The 16415-nt window shown below is 41.6% G+C and overlaps 3 protein-coding genes across 14 annotated transcripts in view; 2 read left to right on the top strand and 1 right to left on the bottom strand.

Moving 5' to 3' along the window:
• The window catches only part of LOC125762132 (frizzled-4), a 43695-nt gene extending 37810 nt beyond the window's left edge, over positions 1–5885 (top strand). For all 6 annotated transcript variants that reach the window (XM_049423929.1, XM_049423930.1, XM_049423933.1 and 3 more), the window contains one exon: positions 2534–5885. In XM_049423929.1, coding sequence (XP_049279886.1) covers positions 2534–3264 — 731 coding nt within the window. In that variant the 3' untranslated portion in view covers positions 3265–5885. The remainder of the gene's footprint in view (positions 1–2533) is intronic.
• Positions 5886–6001: 116 nt separating this feature from the next.
• Positions 6002–16415, top strand: part of LOC125762128 (chromosome transmission fidelity protein 18 homolog) — a 92052-nt gene continuing 81638 nt past the window's right edge. For all 7 annotated transcript variants that reach the window (XR_007418167.1, XR_007418168.1, XR_007418169.1 and 4 more), the window contains exons 1-7: positions 6002–7238; positions 7302–7470; positions 7541–8346; positions 8420–8639; positions 11672–12043; positions 14918–15093; positions 15177–15615. Coding sequence is in view for 4 of the 7 variants with exons in the window: in XM_049423921.1 (XP_049279878.1) it covers positions 6568–7238; positions 7302–7470; positions 7541–8346; positions 8420–8639; positions 11672–12043; positions 14918–15093; positions 15177–15615 (2853 nt within the window). In the remaining 3 variants the exon portion in view is untranslated. The remainder of the gene's footprint in view (positions 7239–7301; positions 7471–7540; positions 8347–8419; positions 8640–11671; positions 12044–14917; positions 15094–15176; positions 15616–16415) is intronic.
• Positions 8636–11471, bottom strand: LOC125762131 (cilia- and flagella-associated protein 206). Its single transcript, XM_049423928.1, has 5 exons — positions 10253–11471; positions 9825–10186; positions 9505–9762; positions 9297–9451; positions 8636–9231 (listed from the first exon to the last, which is right to left on the bottom strand). The coding sequence occupies exons 1-5, from the start codon at positions 10911–10913 to the stop codon at positions 8742–8744; spliced, it is 1926 nt and encodes a 641-aa protein (XP_049279885.1). The 5' UTR covers positions 10914–11471; the 3' UTR covers positions 8636–8741.

Genomic DNA, 16415 nt, shown 5'->3' on the forward strand with positions numbered 1-16415 from the left:
TCGTGATAACATATCCCTGTGTAAATATTTTGATAATTTTGTAACACACCAACCGAAACTTTACCTTTCTGAAAGCATGTACTTAATGTACCACACCTGCCTGAAATAACGACGAGCCCAGGTTGTGCTACCAAGAGTACTGTGCATAAAAAAGGAAAAGGTAAACCATGTTGAAATACGTCAACACTGCAATATTGCACACACAAGCTCGACTTCTGCACCGTATCCGGAGCGCAACCGGTAAGGCTGATGGCGCAAAGAAAATCCTCTACGTACCCGTGCAGCAATACAGTACGCACAGAGCCCCTTACCTACCCTTGCTGCAATACAGTTTCATTTCTTTCCATGTGTGCCACTCAACAAAGTGCGAAATGGTTTGGACCGAGACGCGGCTCCGACTGCATCTTGAAAGTGCATTCCTCCAGGTGCTATTTGTTCTCCAGTAGTGCGAACGTTTGCTGCACATACCGGTACCCTTGCATATACATGTGCGTCACTCAAGTAAAGTGCATTCAAATGTTTTTTCCCCCTTGCTCCTGGTTCGCTTTGTTAAATGCGTGTTAAGATTTGCAATGCTTCCATTTGCTTTTGGTTGCCCCTTTGCTGCAATTTTGAAATTGCTGTAAGATTTCTTTTAATTTTATTTGACCATCGATGGAAGGTGAGATTTTGCGAGGCTTCTTGTTAGTCACCAGCTTTGGCACGCACTTTTTAAACTTATTTCTTAACCCGAAGATCAACCCTCTGGATTGACGTGGTTAACTGGCCATGCAATATTGACCCTTCACACCTCTTAAGCCAGAAATGGTTTGCACTTCAGTAAGGTGGAGGTTATTTTTCCTTCGTATGCGCAGGGCCACGTGCAAACCCTGTGCGTTAAAATGAAGTGATCGCAAAAGTGAGTAAAAATGTACATGTATTGAGTTGATTTTTGTGTTTCTGAACAGGAACTATTTTAGACTGAATTCAGAACAAAACAACGTAACTCCGTTCTTGATCTAAAGAAAATTAAACAACATTGCAGCTTGCATCTTTCATCGATCTCAAATCAGAAAAAGCGAATCCATTAGTCTTCCAGACATCGCTATAACATTTCTGCTGCATGCCCATAGTTGATCGCCATCTCCAATTGCGATGGAATGCACCTGCCTGTTGTACGAGAATGCATAACGTTTCTAACTTTCCCTAACCAGCTGATAACACCGATACATGACTTCTTGTTTGCCGCTTCGGATCCCGAATCAGGGCTCTTAAAGGGTGTTCGATGTGTTTGTTCTTTTAAATAAATTACAATAAACAGTTCGAAGAAATTAACGGCATCGCACCAGGATTTACTCGTTCCCGTTCCCGTGATCGAGATCGATGGCCGTCTGCCGCGTGAACCACGTGTGTTTGATGATCTGTTTGCTTCCTCTTTCTGCTACTGCGCAAGCACGCACGTAATCCATCGATTACGTCGATGTGTGAAGGAACGATTTCCAACCTTTGCCCGACACTTCGGGATCGGATTAGGTGGCAAGAGGAACGAATTTGTAACCGCCCCCGACGTAAATGGGAAAGGTAGTGGCGGTAGTTAACGAGCGTTGGAAGGGTCTTGATCAGCCGCCACGATAGAATCCAGCCAGAGCTGACAGATGATTTTATTCTTTAATCAAACAGCCAGGAGATGTTTGTGTACGAACGATGTGTGCGATTCTTACAGACTTTTTCATGAAACACAGCCACAGTCGACATCATTACATAGAAAGAAAATGTTGCGATTTTTAATTTCCACAATTTCCACGAGACTTTTCTCTCGTGATTCCTAGTGTTCTGGCATTTTCACTCTCCTTCTCAATTCACGTATAACAAAAACAAAATATCTCGACGGTAAAAATTCAACTCACATAAGATGTAGCATTTCATCTCATGCATCGGCAGAGCCGTGACCTGATGTTTATTTATTATTCCGTAATTTATTGTTTGATTTTGTTTGGATAATTAATTCACGGCGGCAGACATGAGCTAAGCATTTTCGGCATTTCCTTTCCTTCGCTCGTATTAGGCTTTCTCGTGGTAGATCTGTGCCACTTTTCTCTCACTTCGCTAATCGATGGGTAAAATTTTTCCTCATTCGGCGAACACTGGAAGGTAAACGTTACTAAATATGCTTCACGATGGGGGAGTTTTCGCTCAACGGGGCGTGGTATTTATCTCTAAATGTTGCACGAATTAACAAGTATAAATCTACGATTGCAAACCGTAGTTCCGCTGGACGCATGGTCTTTAGGTGTGGTGCGGTAAATCGTTTAAATCACAGAATATGTAAGAGGGTGAAAAACTGCCGAGGGAAAACTACCATCCTAATTAAGCAAGGCGATGACAGGAGATAGACCACATTTTTATTTATTTATTGGCCGCTGGTAAGGGCAGTATTGATTGCGAAATGAAGAAGCTTAAAGTAAAATGTTCAGTATATTATATTGCTATCCATTAGTGAAGCTTTTCCCGAAGAAAGGTTTAATTTTTTCATTTCCCCTTCATTCTATTTCAGGATCCTGTTTCATCGGAAACCAATCCGACAAAGCGCTGCTAACGTTCGTGATTGTACCACTGCTGTCAAGCTGGGTCATTGGTTCGGGGTACCTCTTTACCGCCTACCTGCGGAAGCGTTCGGCCGCACCACCGCTCGTACATAATCTGCCCGTTCACATACACGGTATGGGCAAGTTCCTGTTTATCTACGCCGTCCCGAGCGCGGCCCTGCTTATGCTGATGTTCTACGAGTACGCGTGTCGGGAAAACTGGTTGCATCTGCCACATCCGTCCCAGGATTCGGTACTACCCTCCCGTGCACCACTGTGGCCGTTCCTGTTGCGTGCATTTATTGAGCTGCTGGTGGGAGTGCTCGCCTCGGCCTGGGCCGTAGGACCACGGATTGTCGGACTGTGTCGGGGTGGTGATGGTGGTGCAAGTGGTGGTGTCGGCGGTGGTATGGGTGTCGGTGGACGGGGTGGTACGGGTAAACTGTCGGCCGGATCTGTGTACAAGCAACCAGTCGGTCCTAAGCTGGGTGGATTTGCAGGAGCACCTTCCACTTACTCAACGGCATCGTACCAGACAGTTTGTCCCCAGAACTCGCTCGTATCGGTTTCGATAGGAAAGTTACCATCGGTACGGCACGCACGAAAGTATCCTTCACATTCGCATATCAACCGAAAACCGCGCAGCTACAAAATGTCGACGCAAACGATCAGTCTTACCGGCAACGAGACGGTACTGTGAGGCAGCGTGAAAGTGGTAGAGACCGGAGAAAAAAACCCTTTATAAAAACGCCTTGAGACAAACAATTAAAGAACAAGGGCGTGTAAAGTTGTGATATTAATATTAAAAGTTTAAATTATTAAAAGCGTAAACCATCATCTCTCCGATGCAAACAGATCAGTAGGGGATTTGGTTTTGAACGAGTACATGAAACAGTTAAAGGATAAATGTAAAAAAAACGTCAAAGAGAGACGAAGACGCTAGCGAAAAACGTTAACAAGTAGTTTATGAATCAAAATCATCTGCTTGAAATTACTTAAAAAACATAGCAACTAATGTATAGAATTGCACAAACAAGCGGAAACGATCAATGAGTTTAATTTAGTATATTTTTTTGCGAAATGAGAAACATTTGACGTTTCGTTGTTTATTTCTTTTAATGCAGATGCATGATGCATTCAAGAGCGCACACCAAAAAGAACAAACATTGCAAACGATGATCTTGTCGATGTTTGCATATCGATCATACCACCTTACGATCATGTAACGAGCATGTTAAAACTTCCGGGTTGTTTTCTTTTGTCTGCTATAATTTTAAAGGACTTTAACGATGGGATCTCTCCGTACCATTCCTCAAAGTCATTTTGAATTCGTTGTTTATTTTAATGTTCATGAAATGAACAGATAGTTGAAATGTGCAACACTTAGGGGTTCGTCGTTTGTAGGTAACTTTTCCACACAAGACGCAAGACAATCAAGTTGCACATCTTTATGGCTTCAAAAAAGAATACAAGCAGTTGTAACACTCGAATCCAGGTACCATCTTCCATACCGGTGTCGTTTTGGTTAATGGTTCGCCAAAATATGATGCCCTCGGGAAATAGCATGCCACCTGAACGATGGCAAAATGCAAAACAAGTTTTGTGTACGCGAGCAAACCCGTGTCTGTGTGTGTCGTTTTTCTTTATTTTTCTTCCTTCGCCCTTTGTGATTTCCGTACGGTGCGTGTCGTGGCCCGTGGCGTAAAGGAAAACAACAAGTGCAAGCGACAATAATTTAGCGTTTGGCGGCAATTTTCTCTTCGTCGCGATTGTGGCGTCAACATCGTCGATCATACGATGATGATTTCAGGTACGATTGTAGGAAGGCATTTTGCGTTGTTACCATGTACGCGGTTGGTAAAAGTTCGTGCGCTGATGATGGTTAGCTCGCAAAAATGCTATCGATTTTTGATTGGATTTTTTCTCCACTTATGCTATATCCAAACCTTTGGGTGGAAGATTCTACGAACACCACAGACAAACAATCGTTGTTGCCCCATGTTTCAGATCTATGCAACCTTAAACAAGAATCCAGTTTTCTTGATGTGCTTGCACTGCAATGTGTGCCTGCATGTTGGAGATGGGTTGTTAAAAAAATAACAACATAAAACGAGAAACCATTTGTTTGGAAGCAATTCGATCACCACAGTGACTGTAACATGATCGTGAAAACTGTTCTTTACGAGGTGCTGAATTGTGGTGAAGTCGTTAGTTTGTTTTTTTTTGTTTTTGGTTTTCAACAGAAACTACCTGTACCTCTTTAAGCTTAAAAAATGTTTTAGCAAAGTACATTTAGCGTTCGTGAATACCTACACCAATTGGGAATAAGAACAAGAAACCAGAGAAAACAAGATAGCTCCAAACTGAGGATCGATCGGAAGTGCGACCAGAGGAAATGCATACGAAAGTGTGCTGGTGTTTTTTTTACGGTTGCAGATAAAAGAGAAGAGAAGAAAAATCAATTTCCAGTGGTCATTTTCGATAACGAACAGCCTGATGATAATGTGTGGCTATGAGCATAACCAGTGAAGTGAAATGTTCTTGTGTTTTTTTTTCTTTGTATTCAAATGTACTTAAAAAGACTAAAAAAGTTAAGCCAAGTTTACAGCCAGAATTCATCACGTAGGAGAGGTTATGCAGGGAAGTTATCTCGTAAGATGTCGTTTAACAATCAATGAATAAGATGAAACTACTTTACTAAGAATGTGTCCAAAACTGTAAAAAAATGCCACAAAACGTAAATTTTTCTCATTTCGTCAAAACAAATAATTATAAATAAGGATTGTGTAAAGAGTATGTTCGTGTTTGGCAAATTATACAAACGCCCATGCAAAAGTGGTGTCGTCTCGTAACGAGATTGAAATATTTATTAGCAATAGTTGAATATACGGAATCACTTTGTTTTTCATTGTTTCGTGTAGCTGTAAGGCTTTCCGCGCTTAGTATTGTCCCCACGCCGGGACAATGCTTGGTGCCCTTGTGCCATTGCGATTTTGTTCGTAAAAATGAAAGGATCCCGCGGGTACCGCACTCCAGTCTCAAACTCCAATGTAGCTTATCTTCCTAGCTTGGTTAACATAGCACCCAGTAAAATTGACACAAAATGCAAAAAATGCTTTGGAGTGTGTCGACAACAGTACTGAATAAAGTTAATAAATTGCTTACAGTGTTAGAAACGCAAACGTACTCTGTGCCTGTACAACGATAGCTTGTAGAGTTCGCAATCATACTAATTCGTTGATAAATTGGAGCAAGATGTGGCATGTGTACGATACGTAAGATTAAGAAACTTACTAGCATAATAAAAATGTATGAAAGCTATCGTGTGTTTGAGCTTAATTTGAAATGGATATCTTGTTGGACTAAATAAATTTAGCTGTGCATTTCTTTTATTTTTTGCGGATAACTTAGCTGTGCTGATAATCATTATGATTCTGCAACGGCTTTAGAAGTTTTCCAAGCATTCAATATATTTTCGATGAAGCCTTATTTACGGATTTATATTCATTATTCGCATAAGTTTCAAATGATTATAAATTCTGTTTAAAATATTTTCAACGAATTTTCTCCGGGTACCTATGGCACAAAATTGGAACGTTTACTTCATTATTTTGCCACAAGATGGCGCTACTACACAGCGTTCGAGGTGCAAAACATCGCATGGAATGTAAAAAGGTTTTGGTTTATTTTTAATGATTATGTATCTATCCAACCGAAAAGTAGAAATTAAACAATCGATTGTTATAAAACGATCCATAACGTTTTGTTCTAGAATGATTCTATTTAATTTGTTGATTTATAATAAAGGAAAACTTACAACAAAAAATATTTGCTCATATGCCAAAACGGTAATACAAATGGATATCCCATTGTGCGAGGGCGCCAAAAATAAACGTCAAACCAAACTGTTTAATTACATTCTATTTTGTGAACGGTGAGCTTCTGTGTGAACGGTGAGCTTTATGTTGTGTTTAAACCAAGTATAATTGTTTGTGGTCTTAAGATGGATCAATACTCTACGGTGGAGGAAGAGTTCGAGTTGGTTTACGGAGATGATCTCGAAGCCATGGACGAAGTGGACGCTGAACCATCATCGGGGATGCGAAATGGTCCGTCAGTGCCAAGTACGCCTTCCAATGGAAATGCAAGGATTGGTCCAAGAGCTTCAAGCTCCTGCTCAAACTATCGTACCCCGGGTCAATTGGCAACTATCGATGAAAGTCCCCTAGCTAGTCCAGCGTTGTCCATTATCACTCGTGGCAGTAGTACCGCTCATAAACGGCTGTTTGATACTCCTGACCCGTCATCACGTACAGCTGTTAACGGCATTGGTAAATATGGCCTTGCTGCATCAACACCCTTTCCTGGATCAACGACCAATGCAAATGCACTTCAAACATTGCAACAAATGGACACTAATCCTCGCAAACGTCGGCTTGAAGCTCTGTTTGGCGATATTCGTGATATCGAGGAGGAATCGAACGAGCAGTACGTGTATTCTTCGCAGAAAAAGACGAAGACAGAAGAAGAGCAGGACATGGAGCTTATTGAACGAATTCTGGAAGCACGCCAACGATACAATGCTGTGGCAAATCCGTCTAAACCGTCAATTCTATCGCGTGCCGAAGCGTTACATCGATTTAAGATGGATAATATTTCACTCGAACCACCGAAGTACGTTCGTTTTTAATAAGATGTTGAGTAAAACAAAATATTAATAACCGTTTTCCATTCTAGGTGGCCATCAATGACGGTAAAAAGGGATGATAAAACATGCGTGTACGTTCGCTTTCATTCAGAGGATTTTGAAAAGAATCAAATTGATGAGATCAATTGTGCAAGGTCCGGTTTTAATAGTTTGCTAGGAGCTGAAAAGGAACGAATATGGAGGGAAGCAAATGAGATAGTATGTATTGATTTTGATTGTATTTCGTTCATCCCACGTAATTGATGTGTCTATATTGCTTTTATTGAAGGTCGCCAAACGTTTAACCGAACCAGCAAATGCTATTGCATCGCAACCGCCTGAGATAGAGGAAATCATTATACCAAGCGAAAGCAATGTACTCTGGGTAGAAAAATATCGTCCCAGGCGGTATATTGATCTGCTGTCCGACGAAACTACGAACCGAAATCTCCTACAGTGGCTTAAACTTTGGGATAAAATGGTGTTTAATCGAGAGCCGGTGAAAAAGGTGAAAGACACCAAAACAGAGCTCAGCAGTTTCAACAAAAAAACGGGCCGTTTCGAATCAAACGGAGGGTGGGTAAAAGGGGCCCGTAAAGTTCGCTCAACACTTAATACGGAGTTGGATGAGCATGGTTATCCGGTTCAGAAGGTGGCTTTACTTTGTGGCCCTCCTGGGTTAGGAAAGACCACGCTTGCACACACAATCGCACGCCACGCGGGATATACCATCAGAGAGGTAAATGCGTCTGATGATCGCAGCCCGGATGCATTCCGGTTGGTGCTTGAGAATGGCACACAGATGAAATCTGTGCTGAACGAAGAAAACCGACCAAACTGTATTGTGCTCGATGAAATCGACGGTGCACCGGTGGCAGCGATTGAGTTTCTGCTTCGATTTATCGCCGGCAATACTGGGACACAGAAAGCCAGTGGTCTTAAGAAAGCAAACAAAGCGGGGCGTGATAAAGTTTTGCTGAAGCGACCAATCATCTGCATTTGTAACGATATGTATGTACCAGCACTGCGACAGCTGCGACAGGTAGCATATGTGGTAAATTTTCCACCAACAGAAGGTGTTCGTCTTGCGGAACGGTATGCAAAAAAACCTGGCAAAAAAAGCCTTTATTTAGATATTTGAATTAGATGTGTATTTGTTTTGCCGTAGGTTACTCGTAATCGCAAAGAAGGAACACATCACAACGGACCTTACTTCGATGCTGGCGCTGGCAGAAAAAACTGGAAACGATGTACGGGCGTGTCTTGCGATGTTGCAGTTCTTTGCTTGTGCGAAAAAGCCGATCCGACTCACGGACGTTCTTAAGTGTAACGTTGGTCAGAAGGATCGCCACAAGGGACTGTTTAGCATATGGTCATCTGTATTTCAGGTATGCTATTGATTTGGTTAATGATTTAAGCTCTAAAATGCCTCTCTACTATTGGGTAATTTGTAAGGTTTAAAGGTTTGTAAGGTTAGCTGGGTCTCGCTCCTAACGCTCTCCATTCTTGTTAAAAGCGGACCGACTTGTCTGGGCTAATGTAAGTGCGTACACCTTCAAAGGAGACGGTGCCGTTGGTTCAATCACCTTCAGGCCCGTTAGACGCCGTTGTTCCGTTTCCGTACTACGACTGACGCGAGTTTGTGTAGTCTGCGGCTTAGCGAGATAGATTTGAGTTGACTTTGGAATGGCACGACTTGACTCGAGGGTTTGCACGGAAGTTGTCCGTTTGGTGCGAATATTCGCTAAGCGGATAGCTTCACGGCGATAATCCCAAACGTTCCAACGATACTCGCGGTCAATATTGGATGGTACTGGATGGAGATCAGTTTGTACTTCCTGATCGCAGGTGGTCGTTATCTTCATTTGAAAGCCCTCGCTGCGTGGCGCGTTGTATGAGGATTGTACCTTGTCATATATGTTCAACAAACAAATGAGTTGAATTTTCTTCCTTGCTGTTTCAACTATTTTGAAGAAATATCTGTGAAAGATAAAGGATTGCGTGTCACAACCGTAATATAGTTATCGTAATGTGTAGAACTATACTTATTAGGATCCTCGTCAAAAAATGTTACCGGTTCGGGAATATTAAAGAGGTAATGTTCCTTTTGCACTCGACACACCCCGAGTTCGGTGCTTCCGGGCATGAGCAAGCCCTTGCCTTCGGCCAAATGCCATAAGCAGAACTTGAGCAGTTGGATCTGCAAACAAAAAGTTCAATACTGTACAGCGAAAAGCTCTCGTGTTCACTTACCTGCATGATTTCCTCGTACGGCACAATTTCACAGTTCTTTGGATCGAGTAGAACGAATCGCTTGGAGCTGACTTTATTTAGCCGATCCACATCAGTTTGTATCTGGCTTTCACCTAGCAACCGATAGGCAAGATCATCAAAACTAGTGCACCGCTCCGTAAGGCTTGTCAGCGTGTTGCTAATTTGGTTCATTTCCGAAAGGAGAAATATAAAATTTTGAAACTGTAACCAAACGCGTGTTAGTTCAGAAAATTTAGGCTGAAATGAAACCGATTTTTATTAAAATTCTACTTCAAATATTGTGATCGTAAACAACTTACAAAAACCCGATCCGTCGGAATGGCTGTACGATATTGAACGGCTTCATGGATACGCAACAGTTTCGCCTCGTACTCCTGCTTGCAGCTATCAATGCTTATCTTGATGGTGGCCAACTCGTCTATAAGCTTTCGTGTGTATACCTCATGCTGACGGTACATGGCGAGCAAGTCCTTGATGGCTTCGAAGTCGTCTGGGGTTATATTTTCTGGTAGAAGCGTTATTATGGACCGATTGCGTAAATCATAAGCTATCGCTGCATTCAAAGCGCTTGTCAGAAGATTCACTTTGTCCATGATTTCGCACAGTGTTATTTGAAGAATCGATTTTGTTGATTCGTGTGATTGGTCAATTATCTTTGGCACTAAAAATGAATGGCATTGCTATAGGATGACACAATTCAACACACTTTACAGTTCGCTTTACTCACAATCGGCCATTCCGTTGGCAGTATTACCAGAGTGTTTGTTGAAGATACGAATGCCGGCTACAATCTCCCGAATGTCCTTCAACGCCATCAAACGATCTTTCCGATCGAGTGTAACAAACTTCGCTTTATCACTGCGCGACATCACCGAGTTGAGTGCACGCATCGTTTCGGCCATAACGTCCTTACAGTCCGGATTACCCAAACCCATATTCATGACAATGTCCAATATTACCTTATTGAACACTTCGTCCTGTTCATCCTTCGTGATGACATCATTATCAATGATCTCCTTCGTCAGGGCGAAAGTTTTGGCTTGCAGATTGCGCGCATGTTTCTCCACAATTTCGTCCTTGTCGAAGAAGTTATCGAGGAAAAAGCACTGCATCCGGAGAGTGATCAGCGTTGGTGACCGATCGTCCGCTAGTAGATTGCAGCAAGCTTCAATGAAATCATCATGATTCCGCCGATCAGCACTGAGCGTTTCCATGAACAGCTCGTACTGTGGATCCATGCTCAGCAGATTCATGACGAAGTGGACCAGCGGACGATCATATCGAATGTTTCGACGCTCACAGTTTCGTAGGATTTCCTGCAGCAAAGGCGATAGGGCTGCATTCGGGTCCAACAGGCGCACTCTAGGTGCGTTGGTTATTACAGACATTTTTAAGTTATTGAAAGGTAGCAAATCTGAAATTGGACACTACTACGAAGGCTGTTCCGTGCTGTTGCCGGACCTGCAGAACTTTCGACACTGAAGCAAATGTTTTATCGGTAGCCAAGGTTAGGGGTTTCGAAGGAATTATGCATGGTTATGATGATATGTATATTCCATCGTTGCTAAGTCGCTAGGCGTTGCTATGGAATATTGTTTACTATGAGCATGAGCACCGTCAACTTATACCGTTCGGGTATGTGTTTCAAAACAGCTGACAGACTAATAATATCGAATGGAATGCTAATGTTCGACTGTTGCGTGACGTGGTCGCAGGTCGTTAACCGATGCATATGTCAATAAAACCCATGCCCTAGTTAATAAGAAGTACAACAAGTACTTCACCGTTCAAGTAGCATATCGATCAGTGGAGAAAGCGTAATGGAATGGAATGGCACGGCTTGATTCGAGGGTTTTCACGGAAGTTGTCCGTTTGGTGCGAATTCCTTTAGCGGCCCTTTAGCACGACAAACAAATGAAAAAATGTGGCAAATAATCATTTCGGTTTATTTATGTCATTATAATTGATTACACAAAATTTATTATCCCTTTTTATGTTTATCCAAATTTTCATTCGTCACGGAAACGGTTGAAGGAATGTGAAAAATAACTTCGATTCAATTGTCCATATCATCGAATTCAAGCAGGAAATTATCAATAATATTATTTATGTATGGCTCATAAATTTTATTTCTCTTTATTTTTAGATAAAACGTCCGCAGAAAACGATCACTGTCGACCCTAATGCGACTGTAACGGAAATGGTTACACTTACCGATATGTCAGCCTCAACACGAATGTCCACCGTGCTCCAGGTGGTCACAATGGCCGGTGACTATGAGCGCTTAATGCAGGGTGTGTTCGAAAATTATCTACACCAAAAAATGCCCGACGGAGATATGTGCGGTGTGGCCGAAGCAATGGAATGGTTTAGCTTCAATGACCGGCTACAGCGCACGCTAAACCAGCTGCAGAACTACGCCATTTATCCGTATTTGGCGTATGCGTTCGTTATGTGGCACTATCTGTTTGCAACGCTAGCCTGGCCCAAAATCAATTTTCCCAGCAAAGGCTATGAGGTAAGTGGTGGTAGAAACATGTTACGAGTAAACGTTGACGTAAGATTAAGTGCTAAGGACGCTGCTTCTGAAGGACTCTCATTATGTATCCATTCCATGAGTGTGTTGCAGTGTGATGCACCTGATGGAATATGGCGCAAGATAAAATTATGCTTTCTATTACATCGTTTCCCTTGACGGATGAAAAGGGTGCCTTTGATATAATGGCAGATAGCATTTTTCATCGCTGTGTGGTTTCCGCCTGAAAAGTTTCTCTAAAAATAGCTGCTTGCTTCTCTTTCCACTTCACGTTTTCATAGCACGTGGGAGACAAAACGTTCTGGTGTTTTATTAATTTCTGTTTTCCATCGGTTTTGTATAATAGTGAGAACATGATCCTATTCCATGGATGCAATCTAAATAGGAATCTCTAATTCCGTATGGCAACAATATGTAGAAAGAAACGTGCAGTGGGATATGATTAACTCACGACAAATTGCACTCGTTTTTCGTCAAAATATCAAAATGATTTGCAAATATATTAACGACATTGTATCAAACAAAATAAGATTACCACAACATTTTTGATGTCATTGATGTCAACATTCATTTTTAAAAATATTGCTTTTAAAAAAGTAAACATTTATACATATTTTGACCTCTCCTTTATTTGCTTTTGGAACGGTGTACCCGACAACCACTTACTTGGTTAAACGTTAACGAGCAACAATCCAGGGTTTGTGGAAAAACACGTTCTTTCTTCAGGATACATGCTTTAGCGCAGGATAATGTCACGGTGTCAATTGAAGAATTGCTCTAACCGTCTGCTGACCTAACAGCAAAGGAAGAAAAACCCGTCTAACGTACTATCGACGTTATTACGGTCACGGTGTGATTGAGCTTTTCATTTCGAGTGCACACATCATCGTCACGTTTACAAGAAGCATGGCCTCGAGCCTAGAAGAGAACGAGAAGAGTTGTGCGTCGTCACGAACTCCCTGAGCTGGGCAGGACCACTAAAAGGAATAAAACACATAGGTTGAAAGCAACCAAAGTTCGGCTATAGGGAGAACCGCACATGCTGGTTAATAGAATACACACAGTTTAAACATAATTTACACCATTTTAAATAATTCTTTTTGTACTTGCTTACTACCGCCGAGTTTTGCTTGTTGCATACTCCGGGTAGGGGAGTAGAAAGTGGATGGTGTGATGAAGAGACTCTTCCTTAAAAGCGACGATGTTGACACGGCAGAATAGCTACAAGAGCGGCAGTGGCATGTTCTCTGTGTTAGTGAATGTTTAGTAGAATCATTTTACCCCTTGGCTTCGTTATGTGCATATGCAATGCATTGAAACCCATTGGACAGTGGCGTTGTGGTGAGGATTTTCCCGTTGAAGAGATAATTAGAAAACCAGAACCTGAGCCTTCGTACGTGGATAAGTAAATAACGGTTGTAATGCGGTTTTCCGCTCACTGTACTCTAGCCACGTTTATCTACCTTCCTTTGGAGATAAACGTGCCATGGCTGTGTGTCCATAAGAAGAAAGGACCGGAAAACGTTCCTTTAGCTATTATCTCCCACGTTTTTAATTGAGCTTTTAAATTCGTCGCAAGCGTGTAAAAAGAATGTACATTTCTTCCGAAAAAAAATCCATCAAACGCCTTTTAGCCTTCTTTATTGCTATTCCGTTGGGCCTGCTTATATTAAGCGTATTTAGGGGTTTAGCGGCACAGTGTTACCACTTTTTTGGAGAACCTGTTACACTAATGAGACTGCTTTTGGAAGCGTGCTCCATAAGACAAGATGGTGTCAACAAGACAAGATTGTGCTTTGAGTATTGAAAAGTGTCGTGTGCCTTACACACCAACCGAGTACTTTATCATGGTCGACTTTTTTTAAAAATTATTTACGGAAATGAGCCAACCGTAGCCTCGAGACTGATAAAAAAAGAAAAGGATACACATCTTTGCCACCATCACTGTGAAGAATTGGTATTTTGTTCATGGTTTGTTGTAGCTGTTTTTGTTTTTCGGTTTAAATTTTTTGTGTTTTTTTTATTCAGAATGAAAAGGAAATTAATTACCACTCGAATCAGGGCTACCATGGTGCGTACTTTACAGAACGTTAACGGCCAGGGTGCGGATAAATTAGTAGCGTAGATGAAGAGGCCAATATACGCGCATACACACAAAAAAGAACGCGACCTGACCTCAATATACGGACGGGAATAAAAGAAACCTATTTGTCCGCTTATGCACGTGCAGAAGCCCCAAAATGAAGGAAACAAACATACCGAGCCTCTGACCAGAGACAGAGAGACCCTTTCGCGGATGAAGTTTTTTGCGAGTGTTTTTTCATGAAATGATTCTATTAATTATTCAATATTAATTTACCCTTTAATTTTTTTGTGTTTTCTCGAATCGTGCTTCGTTCGATGCAACAATGAGAGAAAAAAAAGTTCATGACTTGCTGAACCGAGCTGAGTGGCGCAAGACAAGACCAAAAATAAGCCCTGAAGGGATGAACTGTTTTCTCACAGATTTCCGCTTTTATTCGTATGCTTTTGTTCCTCTATTAGGCTTATCAGCACAAAAGGGAACGATCGGATTCGTTTCCTATCGTGAGGGGTGTATTTGCGAGAGGCTTGAGCGAAATTGTGTTGGAAAATTTATGTAATTTTCCTTTTTTTGTTTTTCATTTTGATCATATTTTGGAGTTGTCGGATGCTTTTTTTGGGTCCAGATGGATTTCATCTTGAGTTATGAATTATGTTTACTTTGGTTGCAAACTTGAGTGAGTTTTTGGAGATTTTGGTGTTGTTGCTTTTCTAGTACATTGCTGGAAATTCGTTTCTCATGCTCCTAATATTTATAATTTGATATATTTTCAGCACTCGCAAAAACTAGCCAGCACGAAGCTTATACTAACAGGACTGAGGAAAGGACTGTCCGCTCATTTAAAAGGTATCGGCGAAGGTGCAACAGTGCTAATCGATACGATACCGATGTTGAAGCGTGTCATCAATCCCTCACTGCGATCGGTTTCTCTGCAATTGTTATCTCAAAAGTAAGTGAATTAGCTTCGAGAAAACAAATCCCCACGATTGCTTGCGAATTTATTACTGATTTCTTTTCCATATTTATTTGTAGGGAAAAATCCGACCTCACGCACACGGTGAAAGTGATGGCAGATTTTGGGCTGAACTACATCCAACTGAAAACGCCCGAAGGAACGTACCAGTATCAGCTAAATCCGGATCTTGATCAGTTGTGCACATTCGGGGGAACTGCCGGTCAAAGCTCCACCTACTTTGGCAAGCAGATTGTGGCACGTGAAGTCGAGCTGGAGCAAATGCGCCGAGCCCAACCGAAACTGTTGGAAAACGAAAAGAACGGTCGCACTGTCGCTGGCACAAGCTCGTCCAGAACGAAAGTAAGCACCTTCAAAGGTGCGTCGAATGGTAGCCACAAAGAGTATGGGGTACCAGCGTCGGGGAAGATCCAAGAAGCTTCAAAGTCATCGCCTGATCTGCCAAATCATCTGCGCACACTGAAGCCGAAGGAAATTGTACAGAAAACGAAGCAAGTGGTAAGTGAAACTCCATTTCGTTGCATTACCATTCAAATGTCTCGCACGCCTGTGGTACCCTGGTAGTAGTAGAGCCACTCTACAAGACGATGATACTTTCGGTGGTGTTTTCCGAAAGGTGCAAACAAAAGAAAACGCTATAAAATCTATTACCTGGTTCAATTTATATGGAAAAGATGATTGGAAATTGAGTGCAATCAATCTTTGAGCGTTGGTACGTATTGCCAAATGTTTCCCGGTGAATCGGTGCTTGTAGACTGTTGGATCGAGTACAATGAAATTGAAATCAAGCCGTTTGCGCAATTTGTTTGGTGTAGAGTAGAACAATTTCTTATCGTGATTGTTTAAGGAAGTTTGATGAGCTTCATAGTTGAATGGAATAATTTATATACTTTCGAATCATGAATTTGATGAGTTCGAAAGAAGCCCCGTACTAGCTCGAGGCATGTTCAGTATAACGGTTAAATAAATATGTTTTTTTAACTCCTTGTTATATAAATCGTTCAATAAAATGTGCTGCACAAGGCTTCTAGTTAGGAACAAATTTTTTTACCCATTATGTTTATTCGTGAAGGAGTGCAAACATGCTTTTAGTACGTTGGAAGTCGAAAAGAAAAGGACTGCTCTACACCCCATAATTGCAGCTTTCTTGTGATTGCGTACGTAACACGTGTTTTACGTATCGTATTCCATACATTGATTGATTATTCTTTCTCATTTTAAAGCACTGATGTATCGTGCTGTTTGTTGGTGTGTGTTTTTTCGGATGATTGGAACAAGATATCCATCATTGCATGAAC

Source organism: Anopheles funestus, chromosome 2RL (assembly GCF_943734845.2).
Source record: "Anopheles funestus chromosome 2RL, idAnoFuneDA-416_04, whole genome shotgun sequence".
NCBI classification, from domain to species: domain Eukaryota; kingdom Metazoa; phylum Arthropoda; class Insecta; order Diptera; family Culicidae; genus Anopheles; species Anopheles funestus.

Coding starts and splice junctions, on each gene's coding strand:
- LOC125762131 (XM_049423928.1), bottom strand. CDS start 10,913: ATGTCTGTAATAACCAACGCACCTAGAGTGCGCCTGTTGGACCCGAAT. Junction 9,763..9,824: donor TTCCGACGGATCGGGTTTTT/GTAAGTTGTTTA, acceptor GTTTCATTTCAG/CCTAAATTTTCTGAACTAAC. Junction 9,452..9,504: donor CGTACGAGGAAATCATGCAG/GTAAGTGAACAC, acceptor TTTTGTTTGCAG/ATCCAACTGCTCAAGTTCTG.